Source organism: Bos indicus x Bos taurus, chromosome 8 (genome assembly GCF_003369695.1).
Source record: "Bos indicus x Bos taurus breed Angus x Brahman F1 hybrid chromosome 8, Bos_hybrid_MaternalHap_v2.0, whole genome shotgun sequence".
In the NCBI taxonomy this organism is placed as follows: domain Eukaryota; kingdom Metazoa; phylum Chordata; class Mammalia; order Artiodactyla; family Bovidae; genus Bos; species Bos indicus x Bos taurus.
Window position 1 is genome coordinate 10,027,591 of NC_040083.1, and position 19,683 is coordinate 10,047,273.

At 37.7% G+C, this 19,683-nt stretch overlaps 1 protein-coding gene across 2 annotated transcripts in view; it reads right to left on the reverse strand.

Annotated features, from left to right (window-relative positions):
* Positions 1-19,683, reverse strand: part of FZD3 (frizzled class receptor 3) — a 90,097-nt gene that overhangs the window by 54,052 nt on the left and 16,362 nt on the right. For both annotated transcript variants that reach the window (XM_027549030.1, XM_027549029.1), the window contains exon 3: positions 3,347-3,543. In XM_027549030.1, the coding sequence (XP_027404831.1) occupies positions 3,347-3,543 (197 nt within the window). The remainder of the gene's footprint in view (positions 1-3,346; positions 3,544-19,683) is intronic.

A 19,683-nucleotide genomic window follows, 5' to 3' on the forward strand; every position in this document is an offset into this window, starting at 1 on the left:
AGGAGGACAGACTGAGGTTGAGGGGAGTAAGGGTCAAATATGGAATAAAGGTGAAATGAAACATAGGTTTGAAGTGAGTGACATGGATTTGGCATAAGTGCTGAGGAGAATGAACAGAATCTTTCCTGTTGACCACATTGGAAATTGACTAAAGACAAAGAGCAAATAGAGCGGCTATGGTTTAAAATGTCTATCAATAGGAGAATGGATATGCAAAATATGGTAATCTATACAATAGAAAACAAGAAAAAGGAAACAACTATTAATGAACACAAAAACATTGAGTCTTGAAAACAGAGCAAGAAACAGCAATCTTAACTCAAGCAAAATAAGAGTTATACAATGTATGACTTTATTTGTATGAAGTTCTAGAATATACAAAGTAATTATCTAGGAAAGATGCTAAACAGTAGTTGCTTCCAGAGGATGGTACAGACATGGACTGACTAGCAAGGAACATGAGAGCACGAGGTAATGGTAATGATCCTGTTCTATATCCTTCTAAGGATTTGGCTTTCTAAGCTGCAGGTTTTTGTTAAAACTCAGGTGCTATCTTTAGATATGTGCATTTCCTTGTAAAGTTTTAAATAGAAAAAACACACAAAACTATAGACAAATGTTTGGTGAAGGACCTGATAAAATATTTGTGAGGACAATAACTGCTGTCTCTAATTTATTTTGAAATACACTCAAAGAATAATGTAGATTAGTGGATCAGCAGAGGGATGGACAGATATGATAAAGCAAATATAATAAAACAATGATAGAATCTGGACTGCAGTGAAAAAAAAAAGGAGTTGCTATGGTTTAAATAATTAAATATGGAGCATAATTAATTTGTAAGAAATCAGTTGAATTGCTCCAGCTAGAAATCTGAACAAGTACAGTAGAAGGAATAAGTTGAAATTGTTAGCAAAAGTACTATTTTATATAACGGACAACAAAGCTTAACCTAAGTAAGAAAAGAAATGAGATCCGGAAGGGACTTATTAGGAAAGGTGGGGGAAAACCCCAAAACTTTGGGGTATCCAAGAAACTCAAGAACAAATACAATATGAACAAGGATATGAGAGATGTAGAAGAATGAAAGGTTATAATGAAAGATCAGTTTGTCAGAATTTAAGTAAGAATTCAGAGTTAGGCAATTTCAGGCAAAATAGTAAGGACATAAAACAGATTTAATACTATCAAAACAGAGATCATAATGACATTTCTATAAATGTACATAATCTGTTAAAAAAAAAAGACCACTAAACAATAGGAGCTAGACACAAAACATAAAATAGGATTCCTACTGAGGTAATTCCTAACTGTTGTTATAAATACCAAGAAATTTAGATTTCTAAAAGAAGAACTATAAATACTGTAGGGTTTTGGGGAGACAGTGGATGAATGGTTTGATGGGGCTAGATAAGAGAGTGTATCAAATAGGTGGAAAACAGCGTGGACAAATAAGAGAAAGCAAATTGTCAGTGAACTGACTATAAGTAACTAATACATGTTTTAAGTTTTTCCATCTATCAAATGACAGTAACAACATGGGCTTTTTACCTATCTCCAAGGGGTATTGATAAATAAAATTAATTTTAAACATGAAGGAGAAAAAAAGGGTTCTGTGCAGCACTGCCCATAATAGCAAACCCTTGGAAATAAGTTAAATGACTATCAGTAGAAGATGGCTCGGAGAAGGTGATGGCACCCCACTCCAGTACTCTTGCCTGGAAAATCCCATGGATGGAGGAGCCTGGTGGGCTGCAGTCCGTGGGGTCGCAGAGAGTCAGACACGACTGAGCGACTTCACTTTCACTTTTCACTTTCCTGCACTGGAGAAGGAAATGGCAACCCACTCCAGTGTTCTTGCCTGGAGAATCCCAGGGACGGGGAGCCTGGTGGGCTGCCGTCTACAGGTTCGCACAGAGTCAGACACGACTGACGCGCCTTAGCAGAAGATGGCTAAATAACTATAGATCATATTAACACAATTGGCCATTACACAGCAATTAAGAGGAATGAACCAGACTAACAAAGATAAACACAGATACAAACAGAGATACATAAACAACATTATATATTTATATACATATATGAAATGTAAAAAAGTATATAATGTTGCTTATGGATGTAATGTATGGTATATGTAATATAATATGTAATGTACAGTAAGAATATAAAAACAAACATAAGAAGAATTAACAACAAATTCAACATAATGATTATCTCATCTCTGGGGAGAAAAAAAGGAAATGAAATCAAGATGGATACTAACGAAGGAATTTTCAACTCTACCTGTACTGTTTTATTTCTTTAAAAAAGAAATCTGGGGCACTCCCTGGTGGTCCAACGGTTAGGACTCAGTATTTTCACTGTCAGGGCCCCAGGTTCCATCCTTAGTTGGGGGAACTAGGATCCTGCAAGCCATATGGAACTTGGGTGTGGCCAAGAAAAAAAACCTGAAGCAAACACTGCAAAATACTATTGGACAAAGCTAGATAGTAAAAGTTCTATAGGTATTCATCTATGCTTTATCCTTGAAATATGTAAGAACACAAAAAGATACAACATTATAGTATAAAAAGTTCAGTATTACTACCATACATGTTATCACTAACAATTACGTTCTCTTACACAAATATATAAGACTGTCAGGTAAATATCCTCAAACCTTTAGGAAATGCTTACAATCTATATATTGGAAGTGATTTGAAAAGTATCTGACATTTTCTGGGTCTGAGTATGTTAATACATGACAGTAAAACAGAACCGAGGGACTTTCCTGGCAGTCCAGTGGTTAGGACTCCGTGCTTCCAGTGCAGACGGCATGGGTTCTATCTCTGATCAGGGAACTAAGATCCCACATGTTGCATGGTCAAAACAACAAAATTGAAAAAAAAACAAAGAAAGAAAAACAGAAATGACAGAACTACTATAGTCATTAACACCGAAATTATAAAGATATTCAAGTCCCATTAAATCACATTAAAGATATTTAATAATGAGGCAACAAATGATTATGTTCTCTATATCTTCTAATCTTTTATAAATGGCATTACTTTTATAATCAGAAAAAAAAAAACTGTAAGGGAAAGATACCAACAATCTATATCTTGATTATGTTTTTCTTAATTATTTAAAAATTTTCTTCATAGAAATGTTTTTCTTTTTCCACCTTTTTCATTCCATTCCAAATTCCTAAGGAAATGAACAGCTCTGAGGCATGAAACTTCTGTTCAAAATTATAAGTAATATACACACTTCAAGAAGTTCTTAAAAACTGACGAACTAGAAAACAATTTTAAATATGATGCAAAAGAAGCAAAGGGCCATGAAAAATCTATGATTTTCGCACCTACTGCATTCCATATCTTCAGGCCAAGGAACACCAAACATCTCCATGAGCTTCGAACACTCACTGTAAGCCCGCTGACAGAGCCTACGGCAGGGAAGTGTGACACGTCCGTATTCCATACAGATAGGAGCATAGAGTGCACAGAGAAATGGCCGGAAGTCCCGAGAGCAATCCAAATTCACCATAGGGTGGAATGGCTAGGAAAAAGTTCAAATCAAATCATTAGATGAAGAGTTGTATACAAGTTAAAGTTTCCTTCATATATAATATGGCAATATTCTTGCTTTTTCTGTTTTAGAAGACTTCTGAAGGCAATTAAAATTTTCTGAAGGGAAGCTTTTCTTTTTTTCAACAAAACCCTCTTCACCCAGAATCACCTAGAGATTCTGATATGGTTAAGTATGAGATGTATTGCAGAATCCATATGGATATTTTAATTATTACAGGTGATATTAATGAAAAGGCCTGGCTAAGAACGATAAATAACAATACAGTCCATTTTACAAAGAAAAATCCACAAAAGATACGTGTCAAATGCTCAGAAACCTAATTACTGCTTGGTAATGGGATTACAAGAGATTTCAATTTTCTTTTTCTTATGTACTTCAATTTCTGTATTTTTGTCAACTAACATATATCAATAGGAGAGGAGGGACAAAAAATGAAAGGAAAGGGTAGGAGAGGAAGTTCAGTTCAGTTGCTCAGCCGTGTCCGATTCTTTGCGACCCCATGAACCACAGCATGCCAGGCCTTCCTGTCAATCACCAACTCCCACATTTTACCCAAACTCACGTCCATTGAGTCGGTGATGCCATCTAACCATCTGTCCCCTTCTCCTCCTGCCTTCAATCCTTTCCGAGAGGAAGAGTAGTCGTTATTATACACAGTAGTACATGTTTTGAGGTGGGAGGTAAAGGAGGAGATATCACTTTGGTCTCATATTTTCCTGATCTTTTCACATTAAAAGAAAATTTTAAAAACATACACGAGTTCTTTGAACTCTGAAATCATACGATATAAACACAGCTAACACTGTAAGCTGGTATTAAAGAAACAAAAAGAAAAAATAGTGGCCCCAAACATAAAACCATACTAAAATTATCATCATAACCACAGGAATAGATCAATTATCCCAAGAAATGTACATCTGGACTTCTGACTACCAAATATTTTTTTCACATGTTTATATAACCAGTTTCAGAGTCATTGCTGATTTTTAACTAATAACATATTCTCACCACAAGGCCTTTCCACTAAGACTCAATCAATTTATTTCTACATTGATATAAAACATTATCCAGAAGCCTTCTATACACAACGCAGTCACAAAACCAAGAGTCACTTAGAGAAACTGGTGTTAAAAGAAGTTAACTGTATAAGAGATGTGATAACTGATACATAACTGTATGTGATGATCACTTTATCACTTAATATCACGATCACTATATATAATATATATTAATATATAAATATAACACTATATATAATATATATACTATATATAATAAATATAACACATTTATATATAATAACATAAAACAAACTATATGCAATTAGCATTTCCAAGCAAGAAGAAATAATTTTAAATTAATAACTTTAAATTAAATCAATATTTCCATCAAGAACAACTTCAAAATATAGGAAAAGCTTTAAAGTATCTATTGAAGGCTACTAGAGAACTATTCGGAGAAGGCAGTGGCAACCCACTCCAGTACTCTTGCCTGGAAAATCCCATGGACGGAGGAGCCTGGTAGGCTGCAGTCCATGGGGTCACTAAGAGTCGGACACGACTGAGTGACTTCACTTTCACTTTTCACTTTCATGCATTGGAGAAGGAAATGGCAACCCACTTCAGTGTTCTTGCCTGGAGAATCCCAGGGACGGAGAGCCTGGTGGGCTGCCGTCTATGGGGTCGCACAGAGTCAGATACGACTGAAGCGACTTAGCAGCAGCAGCAGCAGAGAACTACTAAAGGAAAAGAACTAGACAGACCAGGAATCTGAGAGCAGGGAAGCATACAGAGGTGGCTTGATAAGTGCAGCCACTTCTCCAAGGAGGTATCTGTTGAACCTGGGTGTAAGGCAAGAGACTGAGAAGCAAGTTTTGCCCAGGCTGATGCTAGAGAACCAAGAAACCAGCAGGGCTCTGGTAGTCGTGCAAGACCATAGACAGTACATGTATATATATAACTGAATCACCTTGCTGTACCCCCTAAAACTAATACAACACTGTTAATCGATGATGCTCCAATATAAAATAAAAATTAGAAAAAAAAAAAAAGACTACAGACAAAATTCAAAACAAAAGTGACAGATGGGTGAACAGGGAAGTTTCTAGGTTTGGGCCTGACACAGAGCTAATTTTCCCTTCAAGATATTTGAAAATTCTGGAGATGCACAGGGCAGGAGGTTAAAAAGCTAAGCATGAAGCCTCTGAAAAGCAGAGTGGAGATTTTGGCAGTGTCATCAGTATGAGGAAACATAAATTAGAGGCTCAAGTCCAACTAGGGGACATGAGCATAACTCACTCACAGCTGGAAGCTCCTCCCCTGAGTGACCACACTTCAGCAGTGGGGGCAAACGACAGGGAGGCAGATACCGATCAAAACTGAAACCCAGCCTCAACTCAGCTCAGTCCCAAGACTGTACACGAGAAATATGTTTGAGAAAACAAAAGATCAAGGATTCCAGAAAATTGGAATCGATCATAAGAAGGACCAAATGGAAATTCTCTAAGTGAAATACATAAATGATCAAATTAAAAGCTCATTAGATATATCAGAAGAAAGAAATGGGAAAATGGAAAACAAGGCAATAGAAAATATCCAAACCAGAAGCACACAGACCAAAAACTACTGAAAAATACAGAAAAAAGCATATTAGATGTGTAAAACACATGAAAACGTTTAGGATATACATAACTGGAACCTCAAAAGAGGGAAGAAAGAATAAACAGGCAATATATAACAAGATGAGGGTCAAGAATTTGTCAAAACTGATTAAAGACAATCCATAGATTCAAAGGAGAAGGCAATGGCACCCCACTCCAATACTCTTGCCTGGAAAATCCCATGGATGGAGGAGCCTGGTGGGCTGCAGTCCATGGGGTCACTAAGAGTTGGACACAACTGAGCGACTCCACTTTCACTTTTCACTTTCATGCACTGGAGAAGGAAATGGCAACCCACTCTGGTGTTCTTGCCTGGAGAATTCCGGGGACAGGGGAGCCGGGTGGGCTGCCCTCTATGGGGTCACACAGAGTTGGACACGACTGAAGTGACTTAGCAGTAGCATAGATTCAAAAAGTTATGCAAATCCCCAGAAGAATACATACAAAAAATACACCTAAGCATATAGCATTTAAACTGTGGAAAACCAAAGAAAAATATCACAAAAATAACCAATGGGGAAAAAAAGACACCTTACCTTCAACAGAACAACTACTGCTGGGCTTTGGAATACTAGAAAACAACAGAATGATTTATTTAAAGAGCTAAGAGAAAACAACTGCTCACCATAATACTATGGTCAACAGAAATACCCTTTAATAAGTGAAAGCAAAGTAAAGACATTTTCAGATAGACAAAAACAGAAAAATGACTGGCCCAAACCTACACTACAAGATAAAAGTAATCTAAGATGAAAATTCAAAATGAATCAAAATCCACAAAAGAGGTGAATATGTGGGAAAATAGAAATGAATATTCTCTGTAAAAATAAAAAATAATGCCTTAAAAGACATATAAAATACAAAATAATTATGTGTGATAATAAAATTATAAAGATAGGGGTCAGGGGAACACTAATGGGAGAGTGATCAAAGTTATTATTTTTATTAGAATACTGTAAGTCAAGAGTATATATCATAATTTCTGGGGTAAGCAATAAAAGAATGCACAACTAACTAGGTAATAGAGAGAGAAATCGAATAATACAAAAGAAACAAGATAGGAGAGAGAAAAAGGCAAACAGTTTGGAAAAATTGAAATCAAATAATAAGGTGGTAGATATTAAGCCAAGTACATCACCAATTGCATTATATATAAATGAACTACCAACTACATAAGAGAGTAAGATTGCTGGACTAGGTATAAAAAAAATTTGCTGATAGGAATGTAAAACAAGGCAACCACTATGGAAAAAGTTTGGCAACTACTCAAGCAGTTAAACATAAAACTGCCACATGATCCAGCAATTCCACTCCTAGGAATATACCCCCAATAATTTTAAATCATGTTTAAGCAAAAATAATCCTGCTTGTTTAACTTATATGTAGAGTACATCATGGGAAATGACAGGCTGGACAAAAACACAAGCCGGAATAAAGATTGCCGGGAGAAATATCAATAACCTCAGATACGCAGATTACACGACCCTTACAGGAGAAAGCAAAGAAGAACCAAAGAGCGTCTGGATGAAAGTGAAACAGGAGAGTGAAAAAGTTGGCTTACAACTCAACATTCAGAAAACTAAGATCACGGCATCCAGTCCCATCACTTCATGGCAAATAGGGAAACAATGTAAACAGTGTCAGACTTTATTTTGGGGGGCTCCAAAATCACTGCAGATGGTGACTGTGGCCATGAAATTAAAAGACGCTTACTCCTTGGAAGAAAACTTATGACCATCCTGGATGGCATATTAAAAAGCAGAGACATTACTTTGCCAACAAAGGTCTGTCCAGTCAAAGCTATGGTTTTTCCAGTGGTCATGTATGGATATGAGAGAGGGACTGTGAAGAAAGTTGAGTGCCGAAGAATTGATGCTTTGGAACTGTGGTGTTGGAGGAGGCTCTTCAGAGTCCCTTGGACAGCAAAGAGATCCAACCAGTCCATTCTAAAGGAAATCAGTCCTGAATATTCATTGGAAGGACTGATGCTGAAGCTGAAACTCCAATACTTTCACCACCTGATGGGAAGAACTGACTCACTGGGAAAGACCCTGATGCTGGGAAAGATTGAAGGCAGGAAGAGAAGGGGATGACAGAGGATGAGATGGTTGGATGGCATCACTGACTAAATGGACAGGAGTTTGAGCAAGCTCCAGGAGTTGGTGATAGACAGGGAGGCCTGGCATGCTGCAGTCCATGGGGTCGCAAAGAGTCAGACATGACTGAGCAACTGAACTGAACTGAAGCAAAAATGTGCATATGAATGTTTATAACAGAGTAGTGTTATTCATAATAACCAAAAAGAGCAAAATAAAGCAAAAGCAAGCAAAGGAAAGGAAATAATAAAGAAGAGAAATCAATAACACTGAAATTAGAAAATCAACTTTGAAAAAAAATCACTCAACCCAAGAGCTGGTTCTTTGAAAACTTCAGTAAAATTGATAGGCTTCTAGTAAGAATGATTTAAAAAGACAGAGAGAAACACAATATCAAGAATGAAAAAAAGGGTATCACTAGATACTCTACCGACATTAAAAATATAATAAGGAAGGACTTCCCTAGTGGCCCAGTGGTTAAGAATCCGCCTGCCAATGCAGGGGACAAAGCTTCGATCCCTGGTCCAGGAAGATCCCTCATGCTTCAGAGTGACATGCCCATGTGCCACAACTACTGAAGCCTACACACTCTAAAGCCCAGGCTCTGCAACAGAAGCCACCACAATGAAAGGCCTAAAAGGAAAGAGTAGCCCCCACACTCTGCAACTAGAGAAAGACTACGCGCAGCAATGAAAACCCATCACAGCCAAAACTTTCACTTTCAAAAAAAATGTTAAAAATATATAAATAATATTACAAACAACTCTATGCATATAAACCAGACAATTTAGATGAAGTAGACCAATTCCTCTGAAGTCAGACTACCAAAACTCACCCAAGATGAAACTGATAAGCTGAACAGTCCTATTCAACAAATTGTAGTTTAAAATCTCCTGAAAAAAGATATTCAGGCCTGATGCTTTCATTGGTAAAATCTAACAATTTTAAAAGAATACCAATTCTACACAATCTCCTCCAGAAAACAGCAGAGAACTAACCTGAACAAATTCTATGAAGTCCGGATTACTTAACAATCAGTTCAGTTCAGTTGCTTAGTCATGTCCAACTCTTTTGAGACCCTGTGGACTGCAGCAAGCCAGGTATCCCTGTCCATCACCAACTCCTGGAGTTTACTCAAACTCATATCCATTGAGTCGGTGATGTCATCCAAACATCTCATCCTCTGTCGTCCCCTTCTCCTCCTGCCCTCAACTTTTCCCAGCATCAGCGTCTTTTCCAATGAGTCAGTTTGCATCAGGTGGCTGAAGTACTGGAGTTTCAGCTTCAACATCAGTCCTTCCAATGAATATTCAGGACTGATTTCCTTTAGGATGGACTGGTTGGATCTCCTTGCAGTCCAAGGGATTCTCAAGAGTCTCCTCCAACACCACAGTTCAAAAGCATCAATTCTTTGGCGCTCAGCTTTCTTCATAGTCCAACTCTCACATCTATACATGACTACTGTAAAAACCATATCTTTGACTAGACGGACCTTTGTTGGCAAAGTAATGTCTCTGCTTTTTAATATGCTGTCTAGATTGGTCATACTTTTCTTCCAAGGAGTAAGAGTCTTTTAATTTCATGGCCACAGTCACTATCTGCAGTGATTTTGGAGCCCCCCAAAATAAAGTCTGTCACCGTTTCCCCATCTTTTTGCCATGAAGTGATCACAGAGAGCAACTGAGCGGCTAACACTTTCCCTTTTCAGGGGGACTCAAGTCAATCCATAACAACACTGTTTATGGATTGGAGATTCAACATCTGATCTCTAGATTTAATAACATTTCTGTCAAAATCCAGTAACAATTTTAGTAGTTAAAGATAAGCTTATTCTAGATTTTATATGAAAAAAAAAAAAAGAAGTAGAATAAATGAAATAATTTTGGGAAAAAAAAGGGGGAAAATCATACTATCCAATTTTAACATTTACTGTATAGCTAGCAAAAATCAAGACACTGTGGTATTGGTGGTGAAATAGACACAAAGATCAACAGGACAGAATAGAGAACCCAAATATAAATCTACACAAGGACAGATAACTGATTTTTGAGGAAGAAGCAAAAGCAGTTCAAATGGTGCAAGGATAGACAGCCTTTCCAACAAATGGTGCTGAAGCTAGTGGATATTCACAGGCAAAAAAATGAAACTTACTTTATACAAATTAGACATAAAGCTATAGAACTTCAGAGACTTTGCAGACCCAATGAAGAGTTCTTATAAATGACACCAAAAACACAGTCCCTAAAAGGAAGAAAACTTGGTAAACTGGATTTTGTTAAAATTTAAGACTGCTATTCTCCTAGACTTTAAAAGCAAGTCTATAGACTTGCTGAAAAAGTAAGCTATAGACTAAACTATTTACAAACTACATTTCAAACAAAAGATTTGTATCTGGACTATATAAAGAACTCTCAAAGCTCAAAAGTAAAAAACAATTCAATTGAAAATGAACAATAGACATGAACAGACATTTTATCAAAGAATATATATGAATGGCACATGAAAAGATGTTCAATATTATTAGCCATAGGGGAAAGGCAAATTAAAATCATGTAAGATATCACATCATATGAGAAAAGCTGAATGAAAAACAGTGAAAATACCAAATGGTGGTAAGAATGCTGAGAACATATGTCTCTCATACACTGCTGGTAGAATGTAAAATGATAGAACTTCTATGGAAAATAGTTGAGTAGTTTCTTAAAAATTCAAATACATGCTTATCCTATAACCCAGCAATCACACTCCTGGGCATTTATTTACATGAAAGGAAAATTTATGTCTGCACAGAAACCTGTACATGAATGTTCAGAGCAGCTTTATTTGCAATAGCAAAAAGCTGGAAACAACTCAGTATCCTTCAGTGGATGATTAAACAAACTGCAGAACATCTCTGTAACGGAATACTACTCAGCAATTAAAAACAGTCACTACTGGTACATGCAGCAACTTGGGTGGATATCAAGGGTATTATGCTAAACGAAAAAAGTCAATCTCAAAAGATTATACACTGTATGAATCTATTTATATAACATTCTTGAAATGACAAAATTATAGGGACAGAGAAATTAGTGGTTGCCTGGAAATAGGAAGGGTGGCAGGGAGAAAGGAAGCACAAGGAGGATGTGGTGATAAAAACAGTTTTGTATCGTTTTGGTGTTTTGTTTTCTTTTTGCCACGCTGTGGGTCTTGTGGGGTCTCAGTTCCCCAACCAGGGATCTGAACTCGTGCCCCCTGCAGTGGAAGCACAGAATCCTAACCACTGGACTGCCAGGGAATTTCCACAGTATCTTAACCAAAGTGATGGCTACATGAACTTATACATGTGATAAAAATGCAAAGACAATAAACATACATGTACATGTGCATATACAGACAAAAAAATGAGTACATGTAAAAACTGGTGAAATATGATAAAGGGCTATAGATTATACCAATGATAACTTTCCTTTTTTTTTTTTAGATCACCTGTGACTTTTAAAAAATTTTATTTATTTATTTGGCTGTGCTGGGTTTTCGTTGCGGAGTGCAGGCTTTCTCTAGCTGCAGTGAGTGGGGGCTACTCTCTAGTTGCGGTGTGCAGGCTTCTCATTGCAGTGGCTTCTCTTGTTGCAGAACAGGCTCTAGGGCATAGAGGCTTCAGTAGTTGTGGTACATGGGCTTAGCTGTCCCAAGGCATGTGGGATCTTCCTGGATCAGGGATCAAACTGGTGTCCCCTGCACTGGCAGGAGGATTCTTAACCACTTGACCACTAGGGAAGTCCAATGTCCCAGTTTTGACACTAATAGCTACATAAGATAGCAAGACCCCAGGTAAAACTAGCTACAGTATACAGAATCTCTACACTACTTTAACTTCCTGTGAGTCTATAATTACTTTAAAGTTTAGGGCTTCCCTGGTGGTCCAGTGGTTAAGAATCCACCTTGCAATGCAAGGGACACCAGTGCAATCCCTGGTCTGGGAAGATCCCACATGCCACAGGGCAACAGAGCCAGTGGGCCACAACTAATGAGCCTGGGCTCTGGAGCCTGCAAGTTGCAACTATTAAGCCCACGTTCCATGACTACTGAAGCCCACGCACTTCAGAGCCTTTGCCCTGAAACAAGAGAAGCCACTGCAATGGAGAAGCTCTTAAACCGCAACTAGACAAAGCCTGTGCACCACAACGAAAACCCAGTGCAACCAAAAAAAAAAAAAAAACAAACTCAAAGCTTAAAAATGCATTATATTCACATGCCAATGTATGTATAGACATACATACAAGCATATGTATGCCTGAAGTTAAGTCTCACACTTGCTTAGTCCTCAACTATACAATATCAATCTGATACCATGCTAGTAAAACCTCCATTTGTGAGCCCCATCATGAATTATAAAATTGACCTGAGTCACTATTTTGTGCTATTGCACTGAGTATAAAGCTTTAAGTGTATGCTTCTGTCACTTACTAGCTATAAGTATCTTGTGCTGTGTCTCAGCTAGCATTGATGGACACTCACTACAGGCTGGGCAGTGCTGTAAGTGCTTCACACACCTAACTTAATCTTCTCAACAATCCCATAAGGTAGGTACTATAGTTAGTCACACCATTTTATAATAAATGTGAAGAAAATAAGACACAGAAAGTTAAGTAGCTCGCCAAAGATCACATAGCTACAAAGATAGTCCCAAGAGTTAAACCCTGGCATTTTTATCCAGAGTCCTTGAGCTTATTAACCAGTTTGTTCTCTGTAACCTCTCTAAATTTCAGTTTTTCCTCTATAAAATGGTGTTAATACATATAGGTGTATTAAGGAGATCAAAGCAGTCCAATCAATCCTAAAGGGAATCAACCCTGAATATTCACTGCAAATACTGATGCTGAAGCTGAAGCTCCAATACTCTGGCCACCTGATGTGAACAGCCGACTCACTGGAAAAGACCCTGATGCTGGGAAAGACTGAGGGTAGGAGGAGAAGGAGGTAAGAGAGGATGAGATGGGTGGATGGCATCACAGACTCAATGGAGATGAGTCTGAGCAAATTCTGGGAGATGGTGAAGGACAGGGAAGCCTGGCGTGCTGCAGTCCATGGGGTTGCAAAGAGTCGGACACAACTTACCAACTGAACAACAACAACATATACAAATAAGAATATATAAAATAGGATACAGCACCTAGTAAATGACAGCTTAAAAAGAGATTAGGATGGGCACGAGGAACCCTGCTCAATTCCCTGTGCTCAACTACCAAGTGAAAAAGTCAACTGTCAACTGGAATGGTGTTTTTAAAACACAAAATAAAACATGCATCAATCTCTTAATCATGATTCTGGGTAAAAGAAACCAGACATAAAAAAGTAGATACTATACGTACATCCATATAAAACTCTAGAAAATGAACACTAATCCACAGGGACAGAAAGCAGATCAATGGTTGCTTCAGCAGGGAGTCAACTCAGAGGGGTGGACTACAAAGGGCACAAGGAAGCTTTTGTAGTAGAGCAGTGTCAGTCACTCAGCCGTGTCGGACTCTTTGCGACCCACGGACTGTGGCCTGCCAGGCTCCTCTGTCCACGGGATTCTCTAGGCAAGAATACTGGTGGATTGCCATTCCCTTCTCCAGAGGATCTTCCCAATCCAGGGATCGAACCTGGTCTCCTGCATTGCAGGCAGATTCTTTAGTGTCTGAGCCACAGGGAAGATCCCCAGGAAGCTTCTGAGGTGATGGAAATGTACGACATCTCGATAGTGATGATGGTTTCACAGGCATATACTTCTGTCAAAACTCAAGCTGAACACTGTTCAATGGGTACAGTTAACTGTATACAAATCACACCTCAATAGAGCTATGTAAAAACAAAAAACATTAATATTTTTCAAATAATCAAGCTGCCCTGATTATAACTCTAACAATTTTTAACTTCAGCAAAGTAAAAATTAAAAGAGTTAGCCAGCATACTGCCAAGTTGAGAATATATATAAGGAACACAGACTATCAAAACTCTATAAAAGGCAGAAAAAAGAATCTTCGGCTGATTGAATTTTTAAAAGATTCCTACTGAGCACTCCCCTAAGCAGTAGTACTTTTATTCACTAAATTAAGACCAGGGTATATGAAGTTTACAAACTGAAAAATAACTTTCTAAAATTAAATTTCTGGTTTCTTTAACAAAGGTGCAAGACAGGGAACCTTCTATTCTTTGTTCAAATTCAAATCAACCAAGCCTTTGTGCTCCTATTCTCTTTCTTCTTTGAAATTTCCATTCCTGTTACCATAGGAACCTGCTAGCTGACAGGCCTTCAAGCATAGCAACAGCCAAAGCTTAGCAAGGAGTGTGAAAGGGGGACAGAGTCAAAGGCCAAAATTTGACTCATGAGAATCAGAATTCCAATCTTTGTCACTCTACAAAGGGTCTGATAACCATAGAAACTGTATCCTACTGGGTTTGGGAATATTATGACTAAATTCACTAAATGTGAAACCAAATGTGGAGTGGCCTTGAAAATTCAAAAATGGTATTTATTCTACTTTAGATCCAAATTAGAGTAAGAAATTATTTTTTTAAAACTTTTTAGAGTAATTTTAAGTGATGTAAAATAAGACCTTTAAAAACTTTTTTGTAAGAATAAAATTCTAAAGAGAAAAGGTCTAAAACTTTAAGAATTATTTTATATATATATAAAAATTTTTACGTTTGTAAAATACCTTTAGTCCCATAGATTTGCTTTTCTTTTACAAATTTATTTTGTTAATGTTTTATGACAGCATATTAAATACTTTCCAATATTAGTTCAGTGAGCTAGTTTGCAGAAATATGACTTTATCACAGGAGTATATTTATCTTAAGTCAAAGGGGAGCTCCTGGAGCAACCCATAAAATTTGACTTTTCTTCAGGAAGTAAACTTTTAACATTTCAAGTATCATGAATGGTTGTGAATTACAGTCTGTCTCAAAAGATAAAACTTTACAAACCAAAGTCATCACACTTAATACTTTAATTTAAAATAAGCATTTTAAGGCATTCTTTTAAAGTGATCTATCATGCAAGAAAATCAATTAAAATTTTAAAAGCTTATTTTTTCCTAAAGTCAGAAATAACTAAATGCAATCAATTCTCCACTACTTGTGTATTTTTCACATTTTTCAACTTAGAAGTTTCCTAATTCCTGGCTGGTTTCCCTATCACACGAATAGGCTCTTCAATCCACTTCACCAGGCTGTTGTTTGCTTAGGGAAAACCACCTTATTAATACCAACCTAAATAGAAGATAATAAGTCAGTCTGCTGAATAATGCATGTATCCTAAAAATATAAGCCATGAATTTAAAGAATAAATACAATCAAAGAAATTTCATTTCCTCAAATGCCTATCCACAAAATGTTAATCACTGGCACAAAGGGGTATTAAATTATAGTATCCTCTTAAAAATAAAACAAAACAAAACCCTTCCTTTCAAGGTCAATTCAAACATCATCTGCAACTGATCCTTTCCACACATGATCCTTTTCTCTTTTGAATCCTCTCAGCACTATATGCCTATTTATGGCATTTACCAAGTTCTTCCTTAAGTTTCAATCATTCAAATAAAAACATATTTAATAAATACTAAGTCTTAGACACTGCAACTGGGAGCTAGACAAAAAAGGACAGCTGGGATTTTAAAAAATGAAGTTTCTGTACTAATTTTACTTTTTAAAAACACAATGTTTCTCACAGAAAAACCAGAAAACACAAACATTAAATGAAAAACATATAAAACACAAATAAATTGTGCAATCACTGTTGGTCTTGACAAAAATCCTTCCAGATCACTTACTCTACAGGAACATGAATACACTTCTTTTCTTCAACAAAAACAGGATGATACCACATATATTATTTTATTACCTATTCCTATTTTTGTCCTATTAATTAATGTATCAAGTTTGGCTTCCCTGGTGGCTCAGTAGTAAAGAATCTGCCTGCCAAGCAGGAGGCACTGATTCAATCCCTGGGTTAGGGAGGTTCCCTGGAGGAAGAAATGGCAAATCCACTCCAGAATTCTTGCCTGGGAAATCCCATGGACAGAGAAGCCTGGAGGGATACATCAAGTACAACCATTAGAATTTGACAGGCAAAGATGGAAATGAGATTATTTAGGCAGAAAGAGAATGAGAGGTCTAGAGACAAGAAAGCTGGTTTCTTTTATTCCTTTACTTTATTATACCACTTACAAGTGTAAACACATAATGCTGAAAGCTTCAAGTCACTTTGACCTTCCCCCCTCCCAAAAAAAAAGAGCAAAGTAAAACACTAGTGTTCAGGTATCTTTGGTACTCCTGTCAGGACTACCATTACTAACCCCAACAAACCCACAACTATTTATAATTCCAGGAGATCATGTGCTTAGGTACAGCTCTATAACTACAACCATGACGACTATCACCTCTTCTGGAATTCACAGTTTATAAAGTTCATTAACTCACTCAAACATTAGCCATGAAATTAAAAGACGCTTACTCCTTGGAAGGAAAGTTATGACCAACCTAGATAGCATATTCAAAAGCAGAGATATTACTTTGCCAACAAAGGTTCGTCTAGTCAAGGCTATGGTTTTTCCTGTGGTCATGTATGGATGTGAGAGTTGGGCTGTGAAGAAGGCTGAGCACCGAAGAATTGATGCTTTTGAACTGTGGTGTTGGAGAAGACTCTTGAGAGTCCCTTGGACTGCAAGGAGATCCAACCAGTCCATCCTAAAGGAGATCAGCCCTGGGATTTCTTTGGAAGGAATGATGCTAAAGCTGAAACTCCAGTACTTTGGCCACCTCATGCAAAGAGCTGACTCATTGGAAGACTCTGATGCTGGGAGGGATTGGGGGCAAGAGGAGAAGGGGACGGCAGAGGATGAGATGGCTGGATGGCATCACTGACTCGATGGACATGAGTCTGAATGAACTCTGGGAGTTGGTGATGGACAGGGAGGCCTGGCGTGCTGCAATTCATGGGGTCACAAAGAGTCGGACACGACTGAGTGACTGATCTGATCTGATCTGATGTGTTAGGTACTATGTTAGCTGCTGGCCCTACAAAGATGAATAAGGACCTCAATAGCAAGTTCTGCTTTCGAAAGCAAATGTCCTTCAGTAGGACCTGAACTAAAAAATGAGGACAAGTTCGTACCCAATATAATGGCTATTATTCCAAAACAAAAACCCAGAAAATAACTAGTGTTGGTGAGGATACAGAGATACTGGAACCCTTGTGCATCGCTAGCAAAAATGTAAAATGGAGCAGCTGCTATACGAAACAGTTCGGCAGATCCTCAAAAAACTAAACAGAATTATCACATTATCCTAAAATTTCACTTCTGGGAATACCCCCAAAAAATTTAAAGCAAAGACTGGAACAAATATTTATACATCTGTATTCACAGCAGCTATATTCATAATAGCCAAAAAGTGGAAGGAACTCAAGTGTCTGATGAATGAATAATTAAACTAAATACTGGGCATAAACATACACTGAAATACTATTCAGTCTTAAAAAGGAAGGAAATTCTGACATTTGTTACAACATGGATGAATCTTGAAGACATTGTGCTAAGTGAAATAAGCCAATCACAAAAGGACAAATTTTTTTTTTTTAAGGACAAATATTTTATGATTTCACTTAAAAGAGGTACTGGAGTAGTCAAATTCAGAGAGAAAGAAAAAAAGTAGAATGGTGGTTGCCAAAGGTTGAAGGGAGGGGAGAACAGGGAATTATTGTTTAATAGGTATAGTATTTCAGTTTCAGAAGCTGAAAAAGTAAAGGATAGTGGTAATGACATACCAAGGTGACTGTACTTAATGCCACTAAACTGCACACTTAAAAATGACTGGAATGGGGGAATTCCTTGGTGGGCTCGTGGTTAGGACTCCAAACTTTCACTGCCGGGGACTGGGTTCAATCCCAGGTTGAGGAACTAAGATCCCACAAGCTGCATGGTATGCAAAAAAAACAAACAAGAAAAGGTTCAAATGGTAAATTTTATGTTATATATATTTTGCATACATGCATGCTAAGTCACTTCAGTCATGTCCAACTCTTTGCAACACTATTGATTATAGCCTGTCACACTCCTCTGTCCATTGGATTCTTCAGGCAAGAATACTTGATTGGGAAGCCATGTGCTCCTCCAGGGGATCTCCCTGACCCTAGGATCGAACCCACATCTCTTGCATTGGCAGGTGGTTTCTTTACCACTAGTGCAACATGTATGCTATGCTAAGTCACTTTAGTCGTGTCTGACTCTGTGCGACCCCATAGATGGAAGCCCACCAGGCTCCCCCGTCCCTGGGATTCTCCAGGCAAGAACACTGGAGTGGGTTGCCATTTCCTTCTCCAATGCATGAAAGTGAAAAGTGAAAGTGAAGTCGTGTATATTTTGCCACAATTAAAAAAAAATTCTGAGGAATATTTATCTATAAGTGATACTATGAAATAGCCAGGATATATTAAGTAAAAAGACAAGGTAGAGAAAACAAACAGTATGACACTATATCAAAAGAGCGTGAAAGAATATATAGCTATAGACAGATATTATATAGACAGTTTCTATAATTACTATAATTTTTAATGGAAAGATAAACAAAAAGCTTTAAAAGAACAACTACCCTAAAGGGAAGAAAAGAATAAGGTTAGGATGCAGCTGGTAAAGAATCCACCTGCAATGCAGAAGACTCCAGTTCAATTCCTGGGTCGGGACGATCCCCTGGAGAAGGGATAGGCTACCCACTCCAGTATTCATGGGCTTCCCTGGTGGCTCAGATGGTTAAATAATTTGCCTGAAATTCGGGAGATCTGAGTTCGATCCCTGGGTTGCAAAGATCCCCTGAAAGAGGGCATGACTACCCACTCCAGTACTCTCGCCTGGAGAATCCCTGTGGAAAGAGGAGTCTAACAGGCTACAGTCCACTGGGTCTCAAAGAGTCAGACATGAATGAGTGACTAAGCACAAATACAGTCCAGAAACTAGACTCCTCTGAATGTACCTTGTCATATATATCAAGTTTCTAAACATGATTATAAAATAAATTTAAACAAAAAAAAAATTTAAGTCGGTCCTCAAAATCAAAATGAAAGACAAACCTAAACTGTGTATTGAGTTAAACCAAATAGAGGAGTACTTAACTCTAAAACACAGTAATCTGACTGGACATCCTTGGTGAAATACATCCTACTGCTAAGTCGCTTCAGTCGTGTACGACTCTGTGTGACCCCCTAGACGGAAGCCCACCAGGCTCCCCCGCCCCTGGGATTCTCCAGGCAAGAACACTGGAGTGGGTTGCCATTTCCTTCTCCAACGCATGAAAGTGAAAAGTGAAAGGGAAGTCGCTCAGTCATGCCTG